General features: G+C 39.3%; 1 protein-coding gene across 6 annotated transcripts in view; it reads left to right on the forward strand.

Moving 5' to 3' along the window:
- Nucleotides 1–26,919, forward strand: part of ANAPC10 (anaphase promoting complex subunit 10) — a 139,884-nt gene that overhangs the window by 25,571 nt on the left and 87,394 nt on the right. For 5 of the 6 annotated variants that reach the window (XR_009546392.1, XM_060179020.1, XM_060179021.1 and 2 more), the window contains one exon: nucleotides 6,396–6,516. The exons of the other annotated variant lie outside the window; for it this stretch is intronic. Coding sequence is in view for 4 of the 5 variants with exons in the window: in XM_060179020.1 (XP_060035003.1) it covers nucleotides 6,396–6,516 (121 nt within the window). In the remaining variant the exon portion in view is untranslated. The remainder of the gene's footprint in view (nucleotides 1–6,395; nucleotides 6,517–26,919) is intronic. 6 annotated transcript variants of the gene reach the window in all.

Below are 26,919 nucleotides of genomic sequence, written 5' to 3' on the forward strand. Positions count from 1 at the left end.
GAAGTCCGGTTGGCATCATGGTAGCATCTGGAACCTGGTGGCCAAAATTCCCCAGCTGAAAACAGCTTCCTTACAGAGCTTGTGTCAGATGTTGTCTCCAAGCTGCCATCTTGGCTCTGCCAATGTTCAGTTGTTTTTTTTTTTTTTAAATTAAACTGTAATTTCCAAAATTCTGACTATACCTTACCGTATACTTAAGAGACTATAAGATCTAAGTATACTATCTGTATCTATATCATAATATCCTAAAAATGCATGATTTAGGCAGCCAGTGGCATTTCCTTCCCACTAGGAAAATGTGGGTATATTCTTTATCCTGTGAGCTACAGGTAGCGAAGCTCTCTCCAGTGTGTTTTCTCTAAGCGCACACTTCTTTGGGAAAGAAATGGGGAGGGGGGCTTTTTGTTTGTTTTGTTTTGAATCAAGTAGAACACCTTAATTCTGTAACTCACAGAGGTAAGAGCAAAGAATGAAAGGGACTTGTGTAAGCAGACATTAGGCATTAGAACCATAACAAATCCCTAGAATAAACGGGGAGAGAGTTTTTGCTTCTTGAAAGCATGTTTGTTTGTTTGTTGTGGAGCCTAGACATATGTGGCTTCATCTGCTGTGAGGCTTTTTCTTTTTTTTATATATTTATTTGTTCATTTTCCCTTTTGTTACCCTTATTGTTTTTTCATTGTTGTTGTAGTTATTGTCATTCTTGATGTTGTCGTTGTTGGATAGGACAGAGAGAAATGGAGAGAGAGGGGAAGACAGAGAGGGGGAGAGAAGGACACCCGCAGACCTGCTTCACCGCCTGTAAATAGACTCCCCTGCAGGTGGGGAGCCGGTGTCTTGAACCGGGATCCTTACGCCGGTCCTTGTGCTTTGCCCTGCTGCCCGACTCCCTATTTTAATCCTTTGAACACACTATTAACAGATTATATCTTGTAGTCTGGCCACACTGTTGTTTATCTCAGATACTCTTTTGTGACCTTGCTGCTATCTTGCTATTAGATGGCATCTCTCTCACTCTTTCTCTCTCTCCCTTAAAAACTGGGCATATCTTTGTGAATTTCTTGCCTCTTAGCATATGGATATCAAGACATGATTACTTCTACTGCTGGGTCATAAAAGCCAATACAACTTCTGCCTTGATCTCTTTCTTTGATGTGATTCTCTCACTTGATACGCCATCTACCATGTCATAAGGGATCCCACATCAAGAGGAAAAGCCAACACAGACATGAAGTAAAGCCCAAGACCTCCACTAAGCCGCCAGCTCACAACACGTAGCGACTTGCAGGTCACAGCAGATCCTTCAGACCACAAGCAAGGTTGTCACACCTGACGCTCTGAGGGCCCTTCCTTTCTGAGCCCTGCCCAATTTCCAGATCCAGGAGCAACATTGCAACGAAGGCTTTCTAAGTCACTTGGGTTTTATGGGGTTTATTATACATTTCTAGGGAGATAGTTATACTTTCTTTCAAGGTCCTATTTTTAAATTCTAATATTTTTTTCTTTTTTAAAATTTTAAAAAATATATTTATTTCCTTTTGTTGCCCTTATTGTTTTATTGCTGTAGTGATTGTTGTTGTTATTGATGTCGTTATTGTTGGATAGGACAGAGAGAAATGGAGAAAGGGGGAGGAAAGACAGAGAGGGGGAGAAAGATAGACACCTGCAGACCTGCTTCACTGCCTATGAAATGACTCCCCTGCAGGTGGGGAGCCAGGGGCTCGAACTGGGATCCTTACTTCGGTCCTTGTGCTTTGCGCCACGTGCACTTAACCCACTGTGCTACCGCCCGACTCCCTTTCTTTCTTTTTTTTTTTCCTTATAAAGATTTCATGGGAGTCGGGCGGTAGCACAGCGGGTTAAGCGCATGTGGCACAAAGTTCAAGGACTGGCCATAAGGATCCTGGTTCAAGACCCCAGCTCTCCACTTGCAGGAGAGTCACTTCACAGACGGTGAAGCAGGTCTGCAGGTGTCTGTCTTTCTCTCCCCATCTCTGTCTTCCCCTCCTCTCTCCATTTCTCTCTGTCCTATCCAACAACAACGATATCAGTAACAACAACAATAAAATAAGGGCAACAAAAGGGAGTAAATAAATCTTTAAAAAAGTATTATTAAAAAAATTTTTTTTTCATTTGGGGCCGGGTGGTGGTGCACCTGGTTGAGCTTGCATGTTACAATGCTCAGAGACCCAGGTTCAAGTCCCAGGTCCCCACCTGCAGAAGGAAAGCTTCTCGGTGGAGAAGGACTGGTAGGCAGGCAGCACTCAGTACCCGATGCTAGTGACTTCTGTTGCAATTTCTTGGCTTTCAGATCTGTTGAAAAATGATGTAGGAGTCAGGGATGCAGACCATAATATCAGCCTTATAAAACTGCCAGTGCTGATGTTTGAGAAAGGGCCTTAGATTCACAGTCAGTGGCACTTCCCAGGCTGCAGCTCTGTCATTAAACAGACTACCCAGCCAGTTGTAAAAGTACAAGGCCTAGTAGAGCCTGTCCCTATAAACCAGCGTTGCAAACATCAGCTTCTTGCCAGCAACTCTTTCTCAGCAGGAAGGGAGTTGTGGGTGAGTGGAGAGAGGTCAGGAGTGTCACCGCTGTCGTCAGAAAGAGGGGAGTATCACCCTCTGCCACCTCCCTTCCCGCAGGATGTCAGTTCCCCTGAGAGTTTTAGCACGGCAGCAGGCACGCACTGAGCACTAGTCTACGCGATGGCCGCAGTGCTGACCCGAGCGACCTGGGTCGCTGCCACTCCGTGTCCTCTCGCGTGTTGCTGTTTTCCTCGCATTTCCAACTTCAGGGTCACTTTATTGAGGGATTGTTGGTTTACGGGACTGTTGCCACGAATGTGCTGCTAGCTGACAGTCGGCATGGTGGCCTACGTAATAGTACTTTATAACTCCCACAAATCATTTTAAAAGACCTTATGGTGGGGGAGAGGCTGGAGAGGGAGCTTATCAGCTAGGTTGTGTGCACCCTGATGTCAGTGCCCAGCACCATGTGGAAGGAGCCATGATGTTGAGGGTAAGCTTCAGTGCTGTGGTGCCTCTCACTTCCTCTTTCCGTGAGTTTCTCTTTTCCATCTGAATGAAAAAGTGACCTGGGAAAAATGAGATCCTATGCCAAGCCCCCAGCTATAAAAGAGAGAGAAAGAAAAGGGGGGAGAGAGAGAGTGAGAGAGGAAGGAGGAGGAGGAGGGGGAAAAGACTTGATGAATACCATTCAAAGTAATATTTGTTAAATTTTTGGTGAGGTCACAGTTTCCTTTGCAAATCTGGTGGAACAGTGTACATGGCAGAAAACATATTATTTCTGGGGGTGGGATAAGAGGACATGGTATAGAATAAATTTCAAGAATTATAAACACCTATGTCCGACTGTGAACTGGTGTGAGGGACTATTGAGTAAGCTAAATACAATCAGTTTCGTAGGAAGATGGTTGAAATCATTCCAGGTGGCAGATGTGTGTCTGTTCCCACTCACTGTGTCTTTGGCCTTAAGCTGGGATTAACCTGAGTGTTATTAATTGGCTTTAGAATTCAGTACAATGAAGGTGGTACAGTTTCTGTATCACAAGACTGATGAGAAAATAAGATAATGCATTTAAAGATTACTTCTGGGCCAGACAGTCCTCACTTGTTTTTCATCACTGCTGCTGCTTTAATCCCTTTTCTGATCTGACCTGGAACTTATGCAAGTCTCAGCTACTAAGTTATCTGGAAACCCAGAGTTTAGATACGGAGTTATTCTGAACAAAAAGCATGTTTCGTTAGGTCTCTCACTGTCTCTGTGTGTATGTAATGTTCTTTTTTTTTTCTGTTTACAGTTTTAAAAAATAGTTTATTTATGAAAAGGAACATTGACTAAACCACAGGATAAGAGGGGTACAACTCTACACAATTCTCACCACCAGAATTCTATCCCATCCCTTCCCCTGATAGCTTTCCTATCCTTGTATGTAATGTTCTTAAGAGGTATCTTCCTAATCTTTGATCTCTCTGATGAGAAAGACTTTTTTTTGACGTCAGTTTTTTTATTTGTTACTCTTTTAAAACTCTCATTTTGGGGAGTCGGGCGGTAGCACAGCGGGTTAAGAGCACATGGTACAAAGTACAAGGACTGGCGTAAGGATCCTGGTTCCAGCCTCTGGCTCCCCACCTTCAGGGGAGTTGCTTCACAAGTGGTGAAGCAGGTCTGCAGGTGTCTATCTATCTCCCCCCCTTCCCTCCTCTCTCCATTTCTCTCTGTCCTGTCTAACAACAAAAGAGACCCAAGAAAGACTTATAACTGCTTGCTTATGGTTCCACAGAGAAAAGTTTTTCTTTTCCTCCTTTCTTTCCTTTCATTTATTTATTTATTTGTTTGTGTGGGCTCTTTAAAATTTTTCTTTTTTCTTTTCTCCTCCTGTCTCCTTGCTGGGCCCACCAGGAAGAGAAAGATGGCAGTTTTATTTCGCTGGCTTCGTTTGAAAGCCTGATAATGGCGTTTATCCTGGCAGCAGTTCCTGGGCAGTTAGCCTGTTATGTCTTGATCTGTCTTTATTATTGAGGCAAAAGCCCTTAGCTTTCCCCAGTTCTTTCTAATGAATAGCTCAGACTAGAGCTGCTCGGTCCCCTGGCTAAGAGCTAACATCCCCTGCTGTTTTTACAGGCTGAATTTTGACATGGACTGCTTCTCCTCAGGGAACTCATGGTTGTGAAGTTAGTGCTAGAAACACATTTAAGTAGATTTCTTTTTTTTTTTTTTTTTTTGGGGGGGGAGGCATGTTTAGAATTCTGTAATTTTACTTCAGATGACCAAAGTGGCACATGCTTATTGTGAAGGATTCAGACAATGTCAAAATTACAGCGATGAAGATCAAGCTCCCCCATTAGAATATTTGCTTTTATTGCTGTTTGTTTCCACACAGGTCTTTTTCTAGTCATATGTGTAATTTTACGTGCCTTTATTGTTTTGTTTTCTCAAGGTATAATTCTTCTGTATAAATACAGAAAAACTTACTTTAAAAAAGCTCTTTATTCACACAAGAGAGATGGAGAGAGAGAGAGAGAGAAAACCTGGGACTTTGGAGCCTCTTTGCATGAGAGTTTCTTTGCACAACCATTATGCTATCTACCCCTGCTCTGTGCTGGTGGTCTCTGTCATTCTGTCTCTTAAAAAAAAAAAAAAGAATTTATTAATGAGAGGGAAACAGCATCCGAGTGCTGGCACATGTAATGCAGAGGTTCAGACTCATTCTTTTTTTTTTTTAAATTTTTTTAATATTTATTTCTTTTCCCTTTTTGTTGCCCTTGTTGTTTTTCATTGCTGTTGTAGTTCTTGTTGTTGATGATGATGTCGTTGGATAGGACAGAGAGAAATGGAGAGAGGAGGGGAAGACAGAGAGGGAGAAAGACAGACACCTGCAAACCTGCTTCACCGCCTGTGAAGCGACTCCCCTGCAGGTGGGGAGCCGGGGGCTCGAACCGGGATCCTTACGCCGGTCCCTGCGCTTTGCGCCACGTGCGCTTAACCCGCTGCGCTACTACCGCCCGACTCCCCCAGACTCATTCTTTTCTATCCAGTGCTTTAGCCCCACATCACCTGGGCTGGGAAATTACCTTTTTGTCGTCAAATCTCAGTGTACCAGTCATTTTTCTGGTTTTATCAATTCACATCTGTGTTTTAATTTCTGCATTTTAGATTAGTAACGGCTGAACGTCAGTCCATGTTTCCTGGCCGCTTGCTTTCTTCCCGGAGATTATTTGCCTACTATGTATCTGTTTATCTTCCTACTTAATCTCAAAATTGTTTTCTTGCTTGCAAGAACAAATGAGACACTGCCTATTAACAATGCTCTTGTGTTTGCTAGACTCAGTTTCTCCTTTAGCTAGTTGTTTTCTGTTACTAACATAAGAAATTAAGTAATTAGTAAAGAAAATCCTGCTTGCTAGAAATAAGTGTCTAATATACAAATGAAGAGTGAAACCTTTAATGTTTGTTTGAACTCTGAGGTCTGTATTTTGACTTACCTGTTCCTTCATCACTCATAATTAGTTCTTGACTGTCTAGGACAGTCATGTCTGTTTAAGTAAATCCATATCTGTAGCGCTTGTTTTTTTGTTTTTTTTTCCCCCTGTGCACTGCTTAGCTATGGCTTATGGTGGTGGTGGTGGTGGGGGGGGGGATATTGAACCTGGGACTTTGGAGCCTCCCTCAGGCACTAGAGTCCCTTTGCATGATGATTATCTACCCTGGCCCGTTTCTGTAATTTTGTGTTCTTTATTTTCAAATGAAAAGAAATGGAAATTAATCATTCAAATACTCATCTTTACCAAGCTTTGTTTTTTAAAAGTCAAAGTCATTGAGATGATCTTTCAATAAAGAAAGGGACATGTTCTAATTTTATTGCTTTTAGGAGGAAAACTACAGTGAAGACTTTATGCATTTATGCCGATTACAAATCTGATGAAAGCTACACTCCAAGCAAGATTTCAGTTCGAGTAGGAAATAATTTTCACAACCTTCAAGAAATTCGGGTATGACTTTCCAGTTTCTTAACGTGTAATTCTGCAACTTTTGCTTTTTAGAAGATAGTGACATTTAAAGGTAGACCATTAATGTGTAAAATGCCAACAGAGACTAGTCGAAACATTGTTGCTCTTTCAGAAAATTGTTTTTGTTTTATATAGTAACATGTTTCTTTTAAATTCTGATTTTTCATCTTTTTAAAAAATAGGGAGTCGGGCTGTAGCGCAGCGGGTTAAACACAGGTGGCGCAAAGCACAAGGACCGGCATAAGGATCCCGGTTCGAACCCCGGCTCCCCACCTGCAGGGGAGTCACTTCACAGGTGGTGAAGCAGGTCTGCAGGTGTCTATCTTTCTCTCCTCCTCTCTGTCTTCCCCTCCTCTCTCCATTTCTCTCTGTCCTATCCAACAACGACAACAACAATAATAACTACAACAATAAAACAACAAGGGCAACAAAAGGGAATAAATAAATTAAATAAATATTAAAAAATAGTTAATTATGGAATTTCTAAGACATTGAGAAGCACTGAAAGAATTGTATAGCAAACCAATTGTACTCACCTCTTAAGATTCGATAGTTATCAGCATTTTTCTAAATTTGCCTTGTAATCTGTCCACCCATTTTTTAGTGTATTTTGAAAATACACTGGATTTGTATACACTTCCCTCCAGATATTCCAGCATGATCTGTGGTAAGCGTAGTTATTTGTTTAAGCTTCACTTTAAGTTAACACTATATACATTTTGTAGGAATCATAAGCATAGTATTGTTTGCTGATTCTTGACATTGTTAGCCTAATTCCAACTAAGGTATGTAATGCTCCCAGCACTTCAGAAATTTTCTTCATTCTATCATTCTTTCTCTAACCTGCCTCCAGACATAACCATTATCGTGCTTTTATCAGTTCACGCATTCCTTCATTTCACCATAGACTAGATGGACAGATGGAATCATACAGAGTTCAAGACACTAGAACTTTTCTTTCTTTTCTTTTTTTTTTTTTTAAGATTTTACTTATTTATGAGAAAGATAGGAGGAGAGAGAAAGAACTAGACATCACTCTGGCACATGTGCTGCCGGGGATCAAACTTGGGACCTCATGCTTGAGAGCCCAAAGCTTTATCACTGTGCCACCTCCTGGACCACACACCGGAACTTTTCTGTGTGGCTTCTGTTAGCCTGTTTTTTCAGGTTTACCTGTGTTGTTGCAGGTTTTAATAGTACATTTTTACTCCTGAAACCTAGTCCATTGTTTGAGCAAACCGTCTTCTATTTGTCCTCTAACCTTTGAAGCTATGAAGGGCAGTGCTCTCATGACTTGCGTTTTATTAGTTCCCAAACAATCAGAGATGGTTCAGAGATGGTTTTATTTTCATTTTTATTTTTTATGATTGTGCAGCATATACAAATGACATTCTGGACCCTGGCATTTTTTCTTGTCAGGAAGTTGTTGAATTCAAGTCATTATTAAAATCTTTTAAATCAGGTCGTTTTGAGAGCTTTAGGGCCATACCTATGGCTTTTGAAAGATTTCTGGTTAATTGTAGCTTGAACTCTTATTTGACTTAAGGCTGTTAAGCTTCTGCTTGAGTATTTATTACACTTAGCATTCACACAGAAGAGTAGGTAAGGACATTGTTCTTGGGTACTGCCTTTTTCCTTTTGCCCTTTTTGTTAAGTTTTGTGATGACTACCTGATTTTGTTTCAAAAGTTATTTTCTTTTAGAGAATGAATCTAGCAGTTTTTACAAGGCCTCGTTCGTTTTCAAAAAATGTTAAGACAGGCTGCTTTCATCTCAGAAGCATTTTTTTCCCTTTATTGGGGATTAATGTTTTACAGCCAACAGTAAATACAATAGTTTATACATACATAACTTTTCTCAGTTTTCCACATAACAATACAACCCCCACTAGGTCCTCTGCCATCATGTTCCAGGACCTGAACCCTCTCCCCCACCCACCCCAGAGTCTTTTACTTTGGTGCAATACACCAACTCCAGTCCAAGTTCTGCTTAGTGTTTTCCCTTGTTGGTGCTCAGAAACATTTTTTTTAAATCTACTAAAATGATATATTTTATTGGGTTAAAGAATAAACAAGCTTTTTGTTGCTCAGAAAAATTTATTTTTTTAAATATTCCTTTTTTGTTGCACTTGTTTTTATTGTAGTTATTATTGATGTCGTTGTTGTTGGATAGGAGAGAGAAATGGAGAGAGGAGAGGAAGACAGAGAGGGGGAAGAAAGATAGACACCTGCAGACCTGCTTCACCTGAAGCCTGTGAAGTGACTCCCCTGCAAGTGGGGAGCCAGGGGCTAGAACCGGGATCCTTCCGCTGGTTCTTGCGCTTTGTGCCACATGCGCTTAACCCACTGCACTACCGCCCGACCCCCTTCAGAAACATTTATTATTGTGCCTGATAAGCCACACTGTATTGAGCAAATTCATAAATAGGTCAAGTCTCAATTAATATTTATTATTTTGATAGGACAGATAAATTCAGAGGGGAGAGGGAATCAGAAAGAGACGCCTGCAGATCGTGAAGCTTCCCTGCTATAGGTGGGGACCAGGGCCTTGAACCCAGGTCCTTGTGCATAGTTATATGTGTTCTCAACTCAAGGCACCATCACCCAATCCAGACTGTGAACTTTCTTTGTAAGTTTCTTCATGAGCTCCAGTGTTGTTGTAAAAACCATGATTTCCATTCAGAATCTTTTTACTTCTTTTCTTCTTGTTGTTATCTTGGCTATATTGTATATATTAGGTTCTTGGAAAAGTCAAGACGTATCTTTCTGTTTTTCTTTTTTTTTTCTTTCTGTGTTTTTCTATGCAAAAATGGGTAATGACTTTTCTGACAACCCAGTATTTCAAATCTTTTAACAAACTGATCGTTTTATTCAGTTACCATGGGTAAAGATTTGAGATATTTACTTGCTTTAATTATATATCATTTTATATTACATGCCTGGGTCACTCTGACTGAGAACCCTTTTGGGAGCAGAGTTGGTCTGTTTTGGTCAAAAACTAAAGACCTGTCATATAATTCTTCAGATAGGTTGCAATAATCTGAATCACCGGAGCTACAAATGTTTTGATCGAAGATCAATGTGGCATATATGTAAAATGTCCACTAGGTGTCACTGGTGTTCTTTAATTACTTGTCTCACATCCTAGTTGTAAGGTCCAGGCCTCAGGTCATTCTAGTTTTTCCTAGACTGTATTTATTCAAAAATTCTTTGATGCATTTTGGGACATGTGCATTTTCATATGTGATTTTTTTTTAAAGCTTAAACATGCCTTGTAGTCTGTTGAAAACCGGAGGAATTTGAAATGCTATTTGAACCCTTGCAGATTATTTTTAATCTAGTCTTTGCTTCTACTGTATCATTTTAAGTACTGAAACATTAGCCATTAAGAATAAGAGCTCTTTTTGGTAGTCTCTCAGTTTTATTCCAAGAATGTTTATATTTCTGTGTAGTGACCACATAATCTCTGGAGACCAGTAATACTAAATATTACCAGGTGATAATGGAAGTTGTTTTCCTGAAAAACTTAACGAACATACTGCTTTTCTGCCGTAGTTGTCACTAAGGAACCATAATTTCTGGATTTTGCTTTAAAATATCAGTGCTACCCTTTGCAGCTTATGATGTAAAGGGCACTTTATCTTTGAATTTCGAATCTTTATGTGTGGTTTACTCTGTTTGCCCTTTTATCTTTTAATAAACCAGAGAAATAATCTGAGAGCACTTTTAAAAAAAGAAAGACAAGTAGGTCACAATTTTAGATTTTGTATGACTCTGCCAGGGTTGAATTGTTATTGAAAACCTATGCTTTTAATTCAGATGCTAAGACAAGTGATTAAATTAGTGTGGACTTTCATGAGCATTTCTGGAGCCATCGTTTCATTAGTTACAGCGCTGATTTCACTGAGTGGAAAATCCTGCTACATCTCTTTGTATTTTTCCATGGATGCTTGCCCACTGGAGGGTGTAGTGTGGATGGGGGTATTTAAATAGGTTTTCCTTTTTTACTAGGAATTAAGGGTTTGTTTACTTGAAATGCTTTAAAAACTCCCCCCCCCCCAATCTTAGTATTGATTTAAAGTAGCAACATAAAAACTATTTCATGGTGAGAAAGCTAAGGGCTAACCTGTTCATCTAAAGAAATCATACTTTTTCTTCCAGCCATATTTTTTTTTGAGTTAGAAAATGTTTTCCTTCATTTTTTGCTATGAAGCATGATAATATATCTAGACACTTATCACCTGTGTTGAACAATGTCTCCAATGAAATCTATTTTGTTTTTTGTTCCAGATGCGTATTTAAGCAGTGTAGTGGGGGGGGGGACTTCAAGTAGAAATGAAATTTAGATGTTTCTGTTTCATGATCGTCACATGATAGAACTGGATTTGGCCAAATATAATCTCTGTTTCTGGAGATTTGTATAAATTATTCCACATGGGGGAGGGGCAGAGCACCCGTCCAGTCCATGGCACACCATGGTACCAGGACTTGAACCTGGAGCGTCAGACATACAAGTCCTGCACACTACCATTGGGAGATTTCCCCACCTGCCAAGGAGGATGTTTTGGATGCTGAATTTGTACTGATGCTGCTCATTCTTATTTCTTTTTCCCTAAAGTATTCATTCTACATAAATCAGAAACCAACAACCTACAAACATTTCAGAAGAAATTTACAACCTATTGGTATTCACACGAGACCATTTACTTCTCTTCTCCACAGAGAAGAGAATTGAGCATTTCCTAGTCTCTATGCATTGTCCTTTCAGGATATATCTGGTGCTTCTGAAATTTCTTTCTTTCTGTCTTCTTTTTTTTAAACCAGAGCACTGCTCGGCTCTGGCTGATGATGGTGCTTGACCCTGTGACTTTGGAGTCTCAGGCATAAGAGTCTGTCTGCATAACCATTATGCTATCTACCCTCCTCAATTCTGTGACTTCTGTGTAAGAAGTCTTATTCACATTGTTCAGGATATTCCTCAGGAGATGTTTTCAAATAAGTTTGCTTTAATTTCTTTTATCCTTTGCATTTATAATTATGTTTTAGTTGAGTATTCTTTTCTCTCAGAAGGGAAAATATATGTGAAGGAAATTGTGATTTTTTTTCTTTTTTTGAGCAAGGAACCAATGATACAACATATCTAAGATTGTTCATTTTAGCATTTTAAGAAACATCTCCGGCTGAAATCCAAGGAAACTTAAATTCCTTTTCAACTTGTTAGCCAGTTGTTTCTTTTAAAAATCATTATAGAACTTCTTGTGTTTTAATATGAAACGAAAGTGATTTATTAGACATATAGTGACAAGTATGGTATTTATTTCTATACTGTTTTATTTCAGCATATGTGAATATAGCCCTTTGACTGATCATTAACATTTCATTCCTAAAACTTAAGGGGCACAAGTGTATGGTGGAGGGTAGAATTGAACTTTCAGTGGTGAACTTGATGTAGCATTTACATATGTTGATTTGATTTTCAGTGATGCACATCTGAAAGGTACATAATGTTATAAAGCAGTGTTATCTGAACAAATACAGTAACGTCTGTGACTGCGAAAGGGTATGGCCATTGATAGAACAACATTGAGCACTTAAGTGAATTTGAAGCCTTGTTTTTGTCTTCAGATAATAAAGCTGTTACCAAGTGATTTTTCATTAAGAGGAGCCTAGAAATAAGTCTTCAATGTTAAGAGAGCTGTAATGATATTTCCCCTTTCTTCCATGTGGGCGAGCCTTTTGGCTGTCGACCGTGTGTCTTAAATCAGCAGCAGGCATGTGGGAGTCCATATATGGTTCTTTGACAGAGCGGCTAGTAAGTCCGTTCTGCTAACATAACATTTACCATTATAATTTGAGTCTGTTAATGTGTGTGGTAAAGTAGGGTGGTGCCGACAAAGGCTCTGACTCTCCCTCGGTCTCAGGCTGTGCTTACATTTCTTTCCTTCTGCGGGGCCTATTTTAAACGACTTGATAAAAAGCGGAATGATTTTAGGTAGTGTCTGCAAACAAACTCATTTGATAAGACAGAGTGCTTCATTTACTGAGCTTTTTTTTTTTTCAGTTTTTATTGAATTTAGCTAATTTAAAAGATTTTTCCCCTGCTGAGCGAGGCGCGTGCGTGCGTGCGTGCGTGCGTGCGTGTGTGTGTGTGTGTGTGTGTGTGTGTGTGACTTTACCCAGAAAGATAGGAGAGGTACTAGAGCACCACAGCTTCTCCCAGGGCCAGCGCATCCCAAAAATGTTTCTTGACATAATTTTAATGAATGACTTTAGTATATTTTTACAATGAGTTTAGAATGCTTTGGTGTGATATACGTGCATTGTTTCACACACACACACACACACACACACACACACACACACACACACACACACACACAGAATTTTTAGGCCACAAATGTTACATCTTCTGTTCTTCTCTAAAAATAATGTATACAGTTAAAGCATATACGAATATATTTATAATAGTAATGATACTTGTTTTTATTATTGCTGCCAGGGCTATTGCTGAAGCTGAGTGCTTCATGGTGAATCTACTGCTCCTGAGACCATTTTTTCGTTCCTTCTTTCTTCTTTCCTCCTTTTCTTTTTTATTTGATAAGACAGAAATTGAAAGGGGAGAGGGGAAAAAATGAGGGAGAGAGATACCTGCAGATCTGTTTCACCACCTGCACAGCTTCCCTCCTGTAGGCAGAGACGGGGCGTTAAACCTGGCTCCTTATACTAGGTGATGTGTGTGCTTAGCCTGGTGCCCCCTGCCCCCGCCCGCCCAGACCCCAGACTACATTTTCATTCTGATTGAATACGTTACTTTTTTTCCAAAGTGGAGTTGAGCTAATCTGCACTGGATATATTTCCTTTTGAAGTTAAAATATGTTATACAGTTAATATATGTTTTTAAGAGAAATATTGTACCTCTTGTTTCTTGTTTAACCACAAGCTTACATTATGGATTTGGGGATAGAGTCCTGGGGATCAAGTCAGGACCTTATTCATATGAGGCCTGTGCATTACGACTGTGAAACTGGGAACTGAGCCACGGCCCTGCCCTTGGATTATGTTATTTTATGTTATATTTATTTTATTATATTACATTTATAATATAATATAATTATTATCACTTGAGTCTCAGGGGTTAACCAGAATGTGCTCGGGCAGAGAAGAAGGTGGCTGCGACCTGACAGGGATCACAGCTACAGAAAGGTGTGTGAGTGTGACCGAGTGGCGGAGCTACTGTCATGGAGTTGGGGGAGTGGCGAGGCAGACTGGCATTGAGGGAAGCCCAGCTGAAACCTTTGTGATGCAGTGATGCTTCATTCAGCTAGTCAGTCTATGATAAAGATCAAATATGGCTCTTTTGAAGTTTGACCATTTTTTCAAAATTTTTTAGAAACAATTAAAAAAAAAAGAAAAAGGAAGTCAGGCAGTGCAGCGGGTTAAGCGCACATGGCGCAAAGCGCAAGGACCTGCTTAAGGATCCCAGTTCGAGCCCCCGGCTCCCCACCTGCGTGGCGGGGGGCGCTTCACAGGCAGTGAAGCAAGTCTGCAGGTGTCTCTCTTTCTCTCCCTCTCTCTGTCTTCCCCTCCTCCATTTCTCTCTGTCTATCTAACAATGATGACATCAATAACAACAACAATAAAACAACAAGGGCAACAAAAGGGAAAATAAATAAATATAAGAAAATATAAAAAATTATTGTCACTGATTTTTGGTCTCTTTCCAAGTGGGTAGTTAGGTATATGGATCTGAGTTCATGAAAGATATCTAGGTAAGAGGCATAGACCTGGGAAAGGTCATGCCCACAGAGACTTATGGATGTGCTTTCGTGTGTGTGTGTGTGTGTGTGTGTGTGTGTGTTATAGAACAGAAGAGTAACAGGGCTACAACTATGGCAATAACCTTATTCAAAAATTGGGTGGAGAAGTGTACACAGTGAGAAAAGCTGAGATGGGAGGCACTGCCAGAAATGAGAAGGGGCAGGAGAATGTGCTGGAAGAGTGGAGAGTGGTCGGGTATAGCTCCTCAGACAAGGGACTAGGAGTTTCCTTCCTAAGATTGTGTTACATGTGCTTCATAGGCAATTTATTTAATATGATTCTAAATTAACTCACTTCTTACAAGTAATTTAATCTCTCTTTGGAGTAATAGTTTCCAAATTTATAGATTCAATAATGAATTGTTTTAGTAGCAAGAATTCCAGCTCTTCCTACCATTATATTTATGCCAAGAGAAAAGATTCTGGACTGGGGAGACTGCACAACCAGCTATGCAAAAGACTTTAATGCCTGAGGCTGTCAATGTCCCAGGTTCAGTCCCAGCACCACCATATACCAGAGTAAAACATTACTCTAGTTTAAGGGGAAAAAAAATCCCGAAGGGCATGCTACGTAGAACTTTTTTACTCAAAGGTGCTAAAAAACTTTTATCTATACAATATTTTATCTGTACAGTATTTTACCTATAGAGTATTTTATCTATACAATATTTACAATATTTATCTATACTATCTATATAATATTATCTATACAATATTTTATTTATACAATATCTTGCATACAAATGTTTATAACATTTGTTCCTAATTGTTAAAACTTGGAAGCAGCTGAGATGCCCTTCAGTAAGCGAATGGATAAATACACCTACAATGGAATAGTACTCAGTACTTAAAAGAAATGAGTTGTCAAGTCTTGAAAATACACATAGGATCCTTAAACACACATCACTAGTCTGAAAAGACTGCAGACTGTCTGGTCCCAACTAGATGGTATTCTGGAAAAGACAAAACTATGAAGACACTAAAAAGGTCAGATGTTGCCAGGGCTTGGAAGTGAGGGTAGGGGTGAACAGGCAGAGCAGAGATTGTAGTAAAAAGACTCTATGATACAATCATGATGGATCTATGTTATTTTTAACATGGTTACTTGATAACTTTTATTTATCTACTTATTTGTAAAATAGAAACATTGACAAGACCATAGAATAAGGGGAACAACTCCACATGATCCCCACCACCAGAACTCCATATCCCATCCCCTCCCTTGAAAGCTTTCCTACTCTTTATCCCTCTGGGAGTATGGACCCAGGGATCCATGCTATTATACCCACCCAAAGGACATACATCCTCAAGAGAAGTATAAACCATGGATTCGGGCCATGATGATGTGTGAATGTAGGTCTATCAGTTACCAGAAATATCTGCTGGGGATGTTGCTACTTGTGGGATAGGGTGTAGGAGTATTGGGAAGTCTCTCAATTTTTCTAACTTCACAATTATGTTCTAAAAATGAATTCCTCAGAAAAAAAGACAGAAAAATCTATGTTATATACCCTCTACCCCCCACCCTTTACCACCTCAACACATTCAACTTTAGATGTTTTCTTCATATTTGACTTGATTTATACTCATATCAAATTAATAATCGTAACATCTTGGCAGCTTCTGTTTTTCCTTCTCATTCCCCAAGACTCTGTACTTGCTGCTAAGCTATTAAGATTTCTTAATGAGTACCCCAATGCTCTTTATTCCTCCTGTGGAAAAAGATCGCTAATGTTATAGTGAAAGTCAACATAATTCATTATAACAAGCTTTACCCATTAGCTACTAAAATCCATTTTAGTTTATTAAATTATTATGTTGGTATTACCTGTATTTAGGAAACAACTTTCAAAATATGTAGATTCTAATTCTGTAAAGTTTTTAGACTAGTGTTACTTTAAATGTATACTGCATTTGATTTCATGGACAACTAAGTATTTCATTCATTTTAGACACAGTTGCTAAAACACCAACATTTCATCTGAAACCTTTATTTTCCTGTGTTTTATGAGTTACAGCAAAGAGGTGTTACACACAAAATTTGTGTAAGAAATGACTATGATGCCAATGGACTTCAAAGCTTTTTCTTTGACTGTTTTCCCAGGAATTGGATTTTCTTGTTTTGAAAGAGATATATGTTCTTTAGCTACTATAAATATTATACTTCAGCTATATTACTTTATAAAATTAATTTTATAGAATTTCTCTATAGTAATAATAGATTTACATTGAAACACATAAAATAAGGGATTTTTTTAATGTAAGAAATTAACTTTTGTTTTATTTTTTTTTATTTTATACCAGAGTACTTTACCTCTGGCTTATGGTGGTGCTGGGATTCAGAACCTTAGGCATAAAAGACTTTTTTTTTTTTTAATTTCTTCATTGGGGAATTAATGTTTTACATTCAACAGTAAAGACAATAGTTTGTACATGCAGAACATTCCCCAGTTTCCCATTTAACAATACAACCCCCACTATGTCATTTATCATCCTTCATGGACCTGTATTCTCCCCACCCACCCACCCCAGAGTCTTTTACTTTGGTGCGATATGCCAATTCCATTTTGGGTTCTACTTCTGTTTTCTTAAGCATAAAAGACTTAAAAATTTTTTTTTATTATTTTTAAAATTTCTTTATTGGGGGATTAATGTTTTACATTTGACAGTAAATACAATAGTTTGTACATGCATCACATTTCTCAGTTTTCCACATAACAATACAACCCCCACTAGGTCCTCTGTCATCCTTTTTGGACCTGTACTTTCACACACACACACACACACAGACACACACACACAGACACACACACACACACACACACACACACACACACACCACCCCCCTCACCCCAGAGTCTTTTACTTTGGTGCAATATACCAATTCCAGTTCAGGTTCTACTTGTGTTTTCTCTTCTGATCTTGTTTTTCAACTTCTGCCTGAGAGTGAGATCATCCTATATTCATCCTTCTGTTTCTGATTTATTTCACTGAATATGAATTTTTCAAGCTCCCTTTAAGATGGGCAGAAAACAGTGAAGTTACCGTTTTTAATAGCTGAGTTATATTCCACTATGTATAGATACCACAACTTGCTCAGCCACTCATCTGTTGTTGGACACCTGGGTTGCTTCCAGGTTTTGGCTATTACAAATTGTGTTGCTATGAACATATATGTACACAGATCTTTTTGGATGGGTGTGTTGGGTTCCTTAGGATATACCCCCTAGGAGAGGAATTGCGGGATCATAGAGTAGGTCCATTTCTAGCCTTCTGAGAGTTCTCCAGACTGTTCTCAACAGAGGTTGGACCAATTGACATTCCCAGCAGCAGTACAGGAGGTTTCCTTTGACCCCACAACCTCTCCATCATTTGCTGCTGCTACCTTTTCTTATGTATGACATTCTCACAGGAGTGAAGTGGTATCTCATTGTTGTCTTTATTTGCATTTCTCTGACAATCAAAGACTTGGAGCATTTTTTTCATGTGTTTCTCAGCCTTTTGGATCTCTTCTGTGTTGAATATTCTTTCCATGTCCTCTCCCCATTTTTGGATGGGGTTATTTGTTTTCTTATTGTTGAGTTTGGCAAGCTCTTTATATATTTTGATTATGAGCCTTTTGTCTGATGTATGGCATGTAAAGATCTTCTCCCATTCTGTGAGGGGTCTCTTGGTTTGGGTAGTGGTTTCTTTAGCTGTGCAGAAGCTTTTTAACTTGATGTAGTCCCAGAGGTTCATGCTTGCCTTCTTTGTAATTGGATTCATTTCATTGAAGATGTCTTAAAAAATTGAAGATGTCTAAAAAATGTGGTTGGGATCTTGATGGGGATTACATTAAATTTGTATCTGGCTCTGGGTAGTATATTCATTTTGATGATGTTAATTCTTCCAACCTATGAACATGGAATATCTTTCCACTTTTTTGTGCCTTTTTCTATTTCTTTGAGTAGTGACTCGTAATTTTCAGTATACAAGTCTTTCACTTCTTTGGTTAGGTTTATTCCTAGATATTTTATTGTTTTTGTTGCTATAGTAAAAGTAATTGATGTCTGGATTTCATCTTCTTCTAACTTAGTTTTTGCAGAGGAGTGCCACTGACTTTTGAATCTTAATTTTGTAGCCTGACACCTTACTGAATTGTCTGATAATTTCCAAAACCTTCTGTTGGATTATTTAGGTTTTTCTATGTATACTGCTATCATGTCATAAGACATTTGTTATTGTGATTATTAAGGCATATATCACAAAATAGCCTTTTTATATACAGATCCAAAATAAAAAGTTCCTGAGATACCATTAGTTTGGGAAAAGCAACATGATCTCTCTTTCTCTCTTTCTCTCTTTTACATTCTCTCTCTCTCTCTTCCTCTTTCCTCTATCTGAGAACTTTGAAGTTAGGGACTCTGAGAGGTATGAAAACCTACCTGTCGAACTGATACAGCCACTGTGGGACATAGGCACCTTCATGTTCATTATTCACAATAACCAAAATATGGAAGCAGCCTAAATGCCCACCAACAGATGACTAGATAAAGAAGTTATGAGACATATACTCAATGGAATACTACTTTGCAATTAAAAAAAGACAGTATTGTGTCCTTTGGGACAAACTAGATTGGATTGGAGATGATTACGCTTAGTGAAGTTTGCATTCCTACCAAGAGTGTAACAGTTTCTTTTGTTCCACATCCTTGTACTTAACCATTTCCTGTCTTGCTGGGGCCATTCTCACAGGTGATTGCAGTTTAATTTGCAGTGAAATGAAGCTTTTTTTTTTTTTAATGTGTTTGTAGACCATGTACATTAGAAAATTTCATGAGAAAACTGTCTGTTGATATCTTTTGCTTACTTTTTGTTTGTTTACCAGCACTGCTCAGCTATGGTGTAGGGGATTGGAGTCTCAATCATAAGAGTCTCTTTGCACAACCATTATGTTATCTATCCCCCCTCTCCCACCTGCTTTGTAATTGGCTTATTTGTTTTCTTGCTGTGGAGCTGTATACATTCTTTCTAGATGTTTAGTAACAATCCCTTGTCAGGGTGGTATGTGGAAATATCTTCTCCCAATTGTTGAGTTATCTATTCTTGTGGAATTTACTTGTGGTGTGCAAAAGCTATTCAACTTGATGTAATCCCATTTAGTTAATTGTGTTTTAATTTCACTTGCCTGTAGGGATGAGTATCCAAATACAACTGTAAAAGTCCTGAAATGTTTCACTGATGTGCCCTTCTGTGTATTTTAGAGTTTCAGGCCTAATATCCATGTCTTTGATCTATTTTAAGTGTATGGTGTTAAGTGATGATTTAGTATTATTTTCTTTCTTTTTCTTTCTTTCTTTCTTCTTTTTTTTTTTTTTTTTGTTTTTTACATGTGGCTGTCCAGTTTTCCCAGGACCACTTATTGAAGAGAACTTCTTTTCCCCATTGGATGGTTTTGGGCCTGTTTGTCATATGCTATGTTTATTTCTGGGCTCTCCATAGGTCTGAGCGCCTGTTTATTTCTGGGCTCTCCATAGGTCTGAGCGCCTGTTTATTTCTGGGCTCTCCATAGGACTGAGCGCCTGTTTATTTCTGGGCTCTCCATAGGTCTGAGCGCCTGTTTATTTCTGGGCTCTCCATAGGTCTGAGCGCCTGTTTATTTCTGGGCTCTCCATAGGTCTGAGCGCCTGTTTATTTCTGGGCTCTCCATAGGTCTGAGCGCCTGTTTATTTCTGGGCTCTCCATAGGTCTGAGCGCCTGTTTATTTCTGGGCTCTCCATAGGACTGCGCGCCTGTTTATTTCTGGGCTCTCCATAGGACTGAGCGCCTGTTTATTTCTGGGCTCTCCATAGGTCTGAGCGCCTGTTTATTTCTGGGCTCTCCATAGGTCTGAGCGCCTGTTTATTTCTGGGCTCTCCATAGGTCTGAGCGCCTGTTTATTTCTGGGCTCTCCATAGGTCTGAGCGCCTGTTTATTTCTGGGCTCTCCATAGGTCTGAGCGCCTGTTTATTTCTGGGCTCTCCATAGGTCTGAGCGCCTGTTTATTTCTGGGCTCTCTATAGGACTGAGTGCCTGTTTTGGTTCCAACACCACTCTGTTTTAGTTACTGCTGCTTTGTAGTATAAGTTGAAGTCTGTCAACATGATAATTCCATTCTCCCTTTTTTCCCCTCAGAAGTGCTATGTATGTGCGCGTTTTGTAATTTCATATGGATTTTTAAATACGTTGTTCAATTTCCTTGAAAAAGGGCCTTGGGATTTTGATGGGGATTACGTTGAGTCTATTAGGTTGCTTTGCATTTTGATGTTTATTCGTCTCTGAATAAGATGCTCTTCTATTTTTCTGTGTCACGCTCTGTTATCTTAACAACACTTTATGCTTCTGTGCACTGATATTGTGACTTTGCTGAGCCTTTTCCTTTCTCGTCATTTCCATTGTTGTACATGTCTCTTTCCGACCTCTGTAGTTTTTAGAGCTCTCACTAGTATAGGGACATTATCTTAATCTAAGTACCATGCACATACACAGATGCTCAGTTGATATTTGTACAACCTTTTTTCCTTACTGTAACGACTCTTATTAAATTTGTTGTTAATATAGTGGTGGGCCTTCTTTTTTTGTTTTACTGAAGAAAGGGTCCAGACGCGTTTGCTCTGAAATTGATTCTAATCTAGCAGCTCCATTTTCTGGTGCCGGCTAGTGGAGTTGGAGAAGACAATGCCTAAATGGAATGTAGTTTACTTTGGAAGAATCCAGGAGGCCCATGATTTGTCACTTCTCTTGGCCCAGTGGTGATAAGCTCAGTTTAAGTGTGAGAAGGCAGGCAGGCCATATAAGGGGAAAGGTTTGAGCCATGGATAGGAATCTCTACCTGCTTTCTCCCCTCTACTTGAGTAGAAAGTCACTGATTCACATTTAAGATAATAAGCATTAAAAATCATGTCCAGATTCTTCTGAGCCAGTTTGTAAGATCTAGATTTTTCAGTTTTAGTCTTCTACATGGAAAATGGCGTTTCTCAGGGGCACACCAGTGAAAGACTTTGAGGGTGCTCCTGGCTGTAACGAACTTTATTTTCCAGGAGGAATTGCCTTGTGTTTAGAGAGAGAGAATTTTCTAAGGTAAGTACAAGAAATAAAATTTGAAGTTTTTCTGTTGACTGAGATGAAGGTTGTCAGTAGCATGGGATTGTCATAACTCACTGCATCTAGGATTGTAGTCATTTGAAATTCTCTGCTGTTCTCCTGAGGTCACATTGTGCTCACTATTGAACGCAGAGTTGTCTAACCTTGGCTTCTGGGGGCAAAAAACCAGTCTGTTTCATAATCTGCAATCTGGGTTTTCAATATTATATTCAAAGTAGGACAGAAGGAGGAGACTTGAGCCAGAGAAAGGAACATGTTTCTGGATTGTCTTTGCCACATGCCGCCTTAATCACTGTGGGTGTTGGAGTCTGTTGGAGTAGAGTTGAAATCTTGGTGCTATCACTTCTTTATTTTTGTGAAGTAGGACAATTTCCCTGTCCTTTCTGATCCTCTATTTATTTGAGAGAGGGGGTGGGAGAGAGAGAGAGAGAGAGAGGCAGAGACAGACAGAATACCTGTCTCATTTAGTTGGTTGTTAAGGTTAAACAAACTAAACTTAGTAGAAATAACCTGTAATATACCCAACACGTAGGAGGTTTCTCGGTCAGTTGTGTTTATTCCTTCTGTACGTCTTTCTCTGTTCGTTTTGGAATGGCCGCTTCTCCCACCCTACTCACGTGAGGGTGCACAGACCAGATAGTCCTCAGTAAGTGTTATTCAGGCTTCTTCTTGTCAGAGTCTCATATTTGTCCGTACTGCCTCAGCTAAACATGTTTTCCTCTTATTTAATGTTGATATTTGGCACTGTAACACCAGTTGCCCAAAGATGAACAGAGTATGCACCCTACACAGGGTAAAACACAGGGGTATTTTTTACTGAAATTTCCAGTACCTATTGGGTTAATTATATGCATCTGATTCTTTGAAAGGTCAGAGGCATTACTGCTTTGTGACTTTTTGGTAGCAGTTTTAATCTTTCCAGTGTGATCTGGTTCGTGCCTCTGGTCAGTAGAGCAGCTCACTTGGATAGTGCACCACTTTGCTGCTCGCACAGCCCGGTGTGAGCTGTGCTTCCTTTCTCCTCTCCCCCTTCGTCTGTTGGATCACATGTTGAGCCACCGTATCCAAAGGTGAACTTTTTTTCTCAACTAAGGTACTATTTTAAGTGGATAATTCCTTTGATTTTATACTCTATTGCTAATTAATTACTTGGCTAAGGGGATTTTTCTTCTTAAAGGATGAGCAAAGATGACTAAATATTTATGACTCTGAATTCTACTTCTTGGCTCTTATGCTTTCTCTGCAGAATGTCATCTTTTAATCTAACATTTCATAACAGAATATCTGTAGACGGGAGTGGTTAGAAATGGGCATTAAGGGAGTCGGGCAGTAGCTCAGCAGGTTAAGCGCACGTGGCGCAAAGCGCAAGGACCGGCATAAGGATCCAGGTTCGAGCCCCCAGCTCCCCACCTGCAGGGGAGTCGCTTCACAGGCGGTGAAGCAGGTCTGCAGGTGTCTCTCTTTCTCTCCCCCTCTCTGTCTTCCCCTCCTCTCTCCATTTCCCTCTGTCCTATCCAACAATGACGACATCAATAACAGCAATAATAACTACAATAAAACAACAAGGGCATCAAAAGGGAATAAATAAATATATAAAAAAGAAATGGACATTAAACAAAAATGTTAATGAATATCTTTTTTTAACTTAAATTTCTTTATTGGGGGATTAGTGTTTTACAGTCGACAGTAAATAGAATAATAAATAAATAGCAAATAAATAAATAAATAGTAAATAGTAATAAGTATCTTAACTTGTCTTTTATCCAAGTCAACATTTAAGAAAAAAAAACAAAAAACAGCCCACATCTCTGTCCTGATTGCACAGCTGCTTAAATAAATATACCCAAGTAGCACGAGTGAGACCCTGGAGTTGCTCTGGCCAAATCTGAAGGTCCCTCCAGCTGGGAAGCGAAAAGTCGTAATTGGGCTTCGGAAAGGCCAGTGTGTGTCCTGTCACCAAGCATTTGCTCGCAAGGCAGTTTGGCCTAACAATTGAACAATTAATTGCTTTTGTTTGAAATTTGTCAAGCGAAAACAGAGGTAATCATTACAGTTTTTGCTGGACCATATGTTGAATTGGCATACTAGTTCAGATCCACTGGGTTTTTTTGTTTGTTTATTTTGTTTTTATTACAATATGAAGTTATCTAATTTTTTAAGTTTTTTAAATTACTATATTTATTGCATAGAGACAGTCAGAAATCAAGAAGGAAGGGGGACATAGAGATGGAGAGAGACAGAGAGACACCTGTAGACTTGTTTCACTACTCATGAATCTTTCCCCCTGCACGTGGGGTCTGGGGGCTCAAACCTGGGTCCTTGTGCATTGTAAAATGTGTACTCAACCAGGTGCGCCACCACCCAACCCCTAATTTTCAAAGTTCCTTCTTTGCAGAGAAATTAATACCCTGACATCTGTGCTTTTACGGACACTTCCATTTGTGACCTGGCACAATAGGTAATCCTTTTGGCTTAGAAACCAGAGGTATTGGGTATGACAGTTGTGTTGTGGAGCTTTTCTGTATGTGAGCAGGTCATGGGTAGGTGCAAGCCCATTTGTGAAGATTACATGTCTACCTATAGGTGAGTGCATTGTGGGTTGGAATTGATTTAGTGTTGCTCTCAAGATATGGGCATTGAAACACCATTACCCACTCATTCATCTTCTAGATGTCGCTCAGTAACAAGTGGACATCCTCATTTTGTGTGATGACTTTGGAGCTCAGCAGTATTCTCTGGTTCAGCTATTAGAAGATGCTGCTGAGTGACAGCTGGGGTTTATCTCCTAATTTACAGGCCAACTGATGTTGAAAGCCCACAATTTGGCAGACTAGACAGGTCAGGTTTCAATTCTCAGTTTTTCTGTTTAAGCATTTGAAACTTAGGAGTATGTCCCTTTGAAGCTCCCTCATACATAGAATAGGGACAGTGCTGACTTCATAGTACTCAAGTGACATTTCATTATTTGCCACATAGTAAAAAGTGCCAACATTTTTTTATTTGGTATTTTTAAAAAATTATCAATACTTGGCAACTCAAGGATTTTTTTCATTGTAGTTATTATTGTTGTTGTTGGATAGGACAGAGAGAAATGGAAAGAGGAGGGAAAGACAGAGAGGAGAGAGAAAGAGAGACACCTGCAGACCTGCTTCACCGCCTGTGGAGCGACTCCCTTGCATGTGGGGAGCTGGAGGCTTGAACTGGGATCCTCATGCTGGTCCTTGCACTTTGCGCCACATGCGCTTAACCTGCTGTGCTGCTACCCGACTCCCTTTTTTTTTTTCTTTCACAACATTTGAAGTAAAATGTAAATGTCTACATTTATCGCTGTGAGAGTACTAGTCCTTTCTTGAGAGAAACCTTGGACATGGCATCTTCAAGATTTCTCTTATTCTGTTCAGTTGTGGAAACCATGTGACCATGTTTGGGTCTGATAACTGATGACTGTTCAGTTATTCAACATTTTTATGATGAACTTCGACAATATAAAAACCATGTCATGCAGTTTGTCGATTGTAATTCACAATGTCGTTTAATTTGCAAGAAATGTAGAGTTTCTGTCAAGTGTGTCACCAGTTTGGAGAAAATGACATTACTTTGTTACATCATTAAGATAAACTTAAATTCCATTATGTATCAGTGTTGTCAAGTTTCTGAGGTTCTGCTTGAATAATCCAAACTATCACTCAGAAGGACAATAGTTCACAGGGCTAATTGACCCTGTCAGTACAATAGAAACACTTACAAATAAAATTCTCTTGGCCTACAACACTGCAAATGTAATCCCCAGAAGAAGCTGTTATGTCCTGGAACTCTTCTGGAATGTTGTGATTCAGTTTGTCTGGGTGGGTGGAGGCAGGTCATTTGACTGGAAAGGAAGCACAGAGAACTGGAAGGAGAATTTTGGAGGGAAACTACTCAGGCAAAATGTTAGAGAAACACACTGTTTTAGCAGTGATCGTGGCCATGTGAACCTCCAAAACAGTGTCTTTAAGTTTGTACTTCTTTTTTCTTTTTGGTATCTCAGACCCTTTTCTACAGATTTGGTCATTGTTACTGTAGCAAACTGTTTTCTGAGCTGTAGCGAACTGTTTTCTGAGAGGTGAGAACACAGTTTTGAGGCACAGTGCTGTCCTGAGGAGGTTGGGTGTTTGTCATTCTGTAGTCTTACTTTATTCATGTGATTGATTTAACAGAGACATATTACTCTAGGGCACCAGCATAATAATAAAGCAAAAATAGTGGCTTTTCTTTGTGTTTGTTTTTTGGTATAAATGTTTGGATGTGTGCCAGAGTGGAAAGGGGGAAGAGAGGAATGTCAGGGAGAGATAGAGAACTCTCTTATAACAAACTTTATTCGTTGATTTCTGTCTCCTTTTGGGGGAGAGGGATAGGGATAAGAGCTATGTATTTTTATTCTAGAACTCCCAAAGCTTTATTTACAACTTTTGTAAAGAAAGGAAATATTTTTCAAGTGCATTCAGAAACTCAATGAATAACAGGGTTTAGTCTTTAAAGGTGGGGAAGAACTCTAGATTCAGCTCAGTTCAGGTAATGCAGGTCCTTGGGTTCAGCAGCTTCATGGTGGCAGCGTTCCTGTTGTGTTTCCTTTTAAAAACAAGCATCTTTTGCATTGTAAGAAAGAGACAGTCTGGCTGTCAAATAGGCTTCGAAAATAGTAATAAGAAAGGATTCATAATGGAAAGAATTGATGGTATATTTCACCTAGAGTAGGAAAGACAATGTGTAATAAGGGGCTTTGTGGTTTTACAGCTCAGTGCATGTGTTTGAAAGCTGTTCTCTCAGCGACGTGGGTGGCAGGTTACGCTACCATATAACGTATTGTAGTTGGCTCTCCACACTTGTCAGGGTTAGTGTTCAACCACTCGGAAAATTTTCCCATTGTTCTATCATGTGAACCAAGAATCGTGTTGAATTCCCAATAACTTACCACCCCCCCAAAAAAGGTTTAATTAGAAAGTTTGAAATTTGATTCTATCTTATTGTCTTAGTAGTCTCTATATTTTAGCCTATCTATTATTGCAGTTGCTTTTCAGCCAAAAAAAAAAAAAAGATAGAGAAATTAAAACCTCATCTAATTCTGTCTGAACAGGCTTTTTACAGAAATTTGTATACTGAATCTCACCCCCTCCTTTTTTTCTTCTTTCTTTTTCCCTGTATTAACAGTCTATTTCCATCTTAAGCATTTTACTTTAAGATGGGCCGTGGCTCTTGGCAGCTAGTGAATTTTTAGCAAATAATACTGTTTCTAGTAAGAGTTGCTGAGAGAGAGAAAGAAAAAAAAAACTTAGTGTGAGGTCCCTGTAAACTGAACCTTTGGAACATTGCTTTATCTCCCCCCCACACACACACCCTTGCCCAGCTACTTTGTGCTTCTTCTGTATTTGTGTAATGGTTATAAATTACATAGTTTGAAAAGAAGATTTA

This window comes from Erinaceus europaeus, chromosome 19 (genome assembly GCF_950295315.1).
Source record: "Erinaceus europaeus chromosome 19, mEriEur2.1, whole genome shotgun sequence".
Taxonomy (NCBI): Eukaryota; Metazoa; Chordata; class Mammalia; order Eulipotyphla; family Erinaceidae; genus Erinaceus; species Erinaceus europaeus.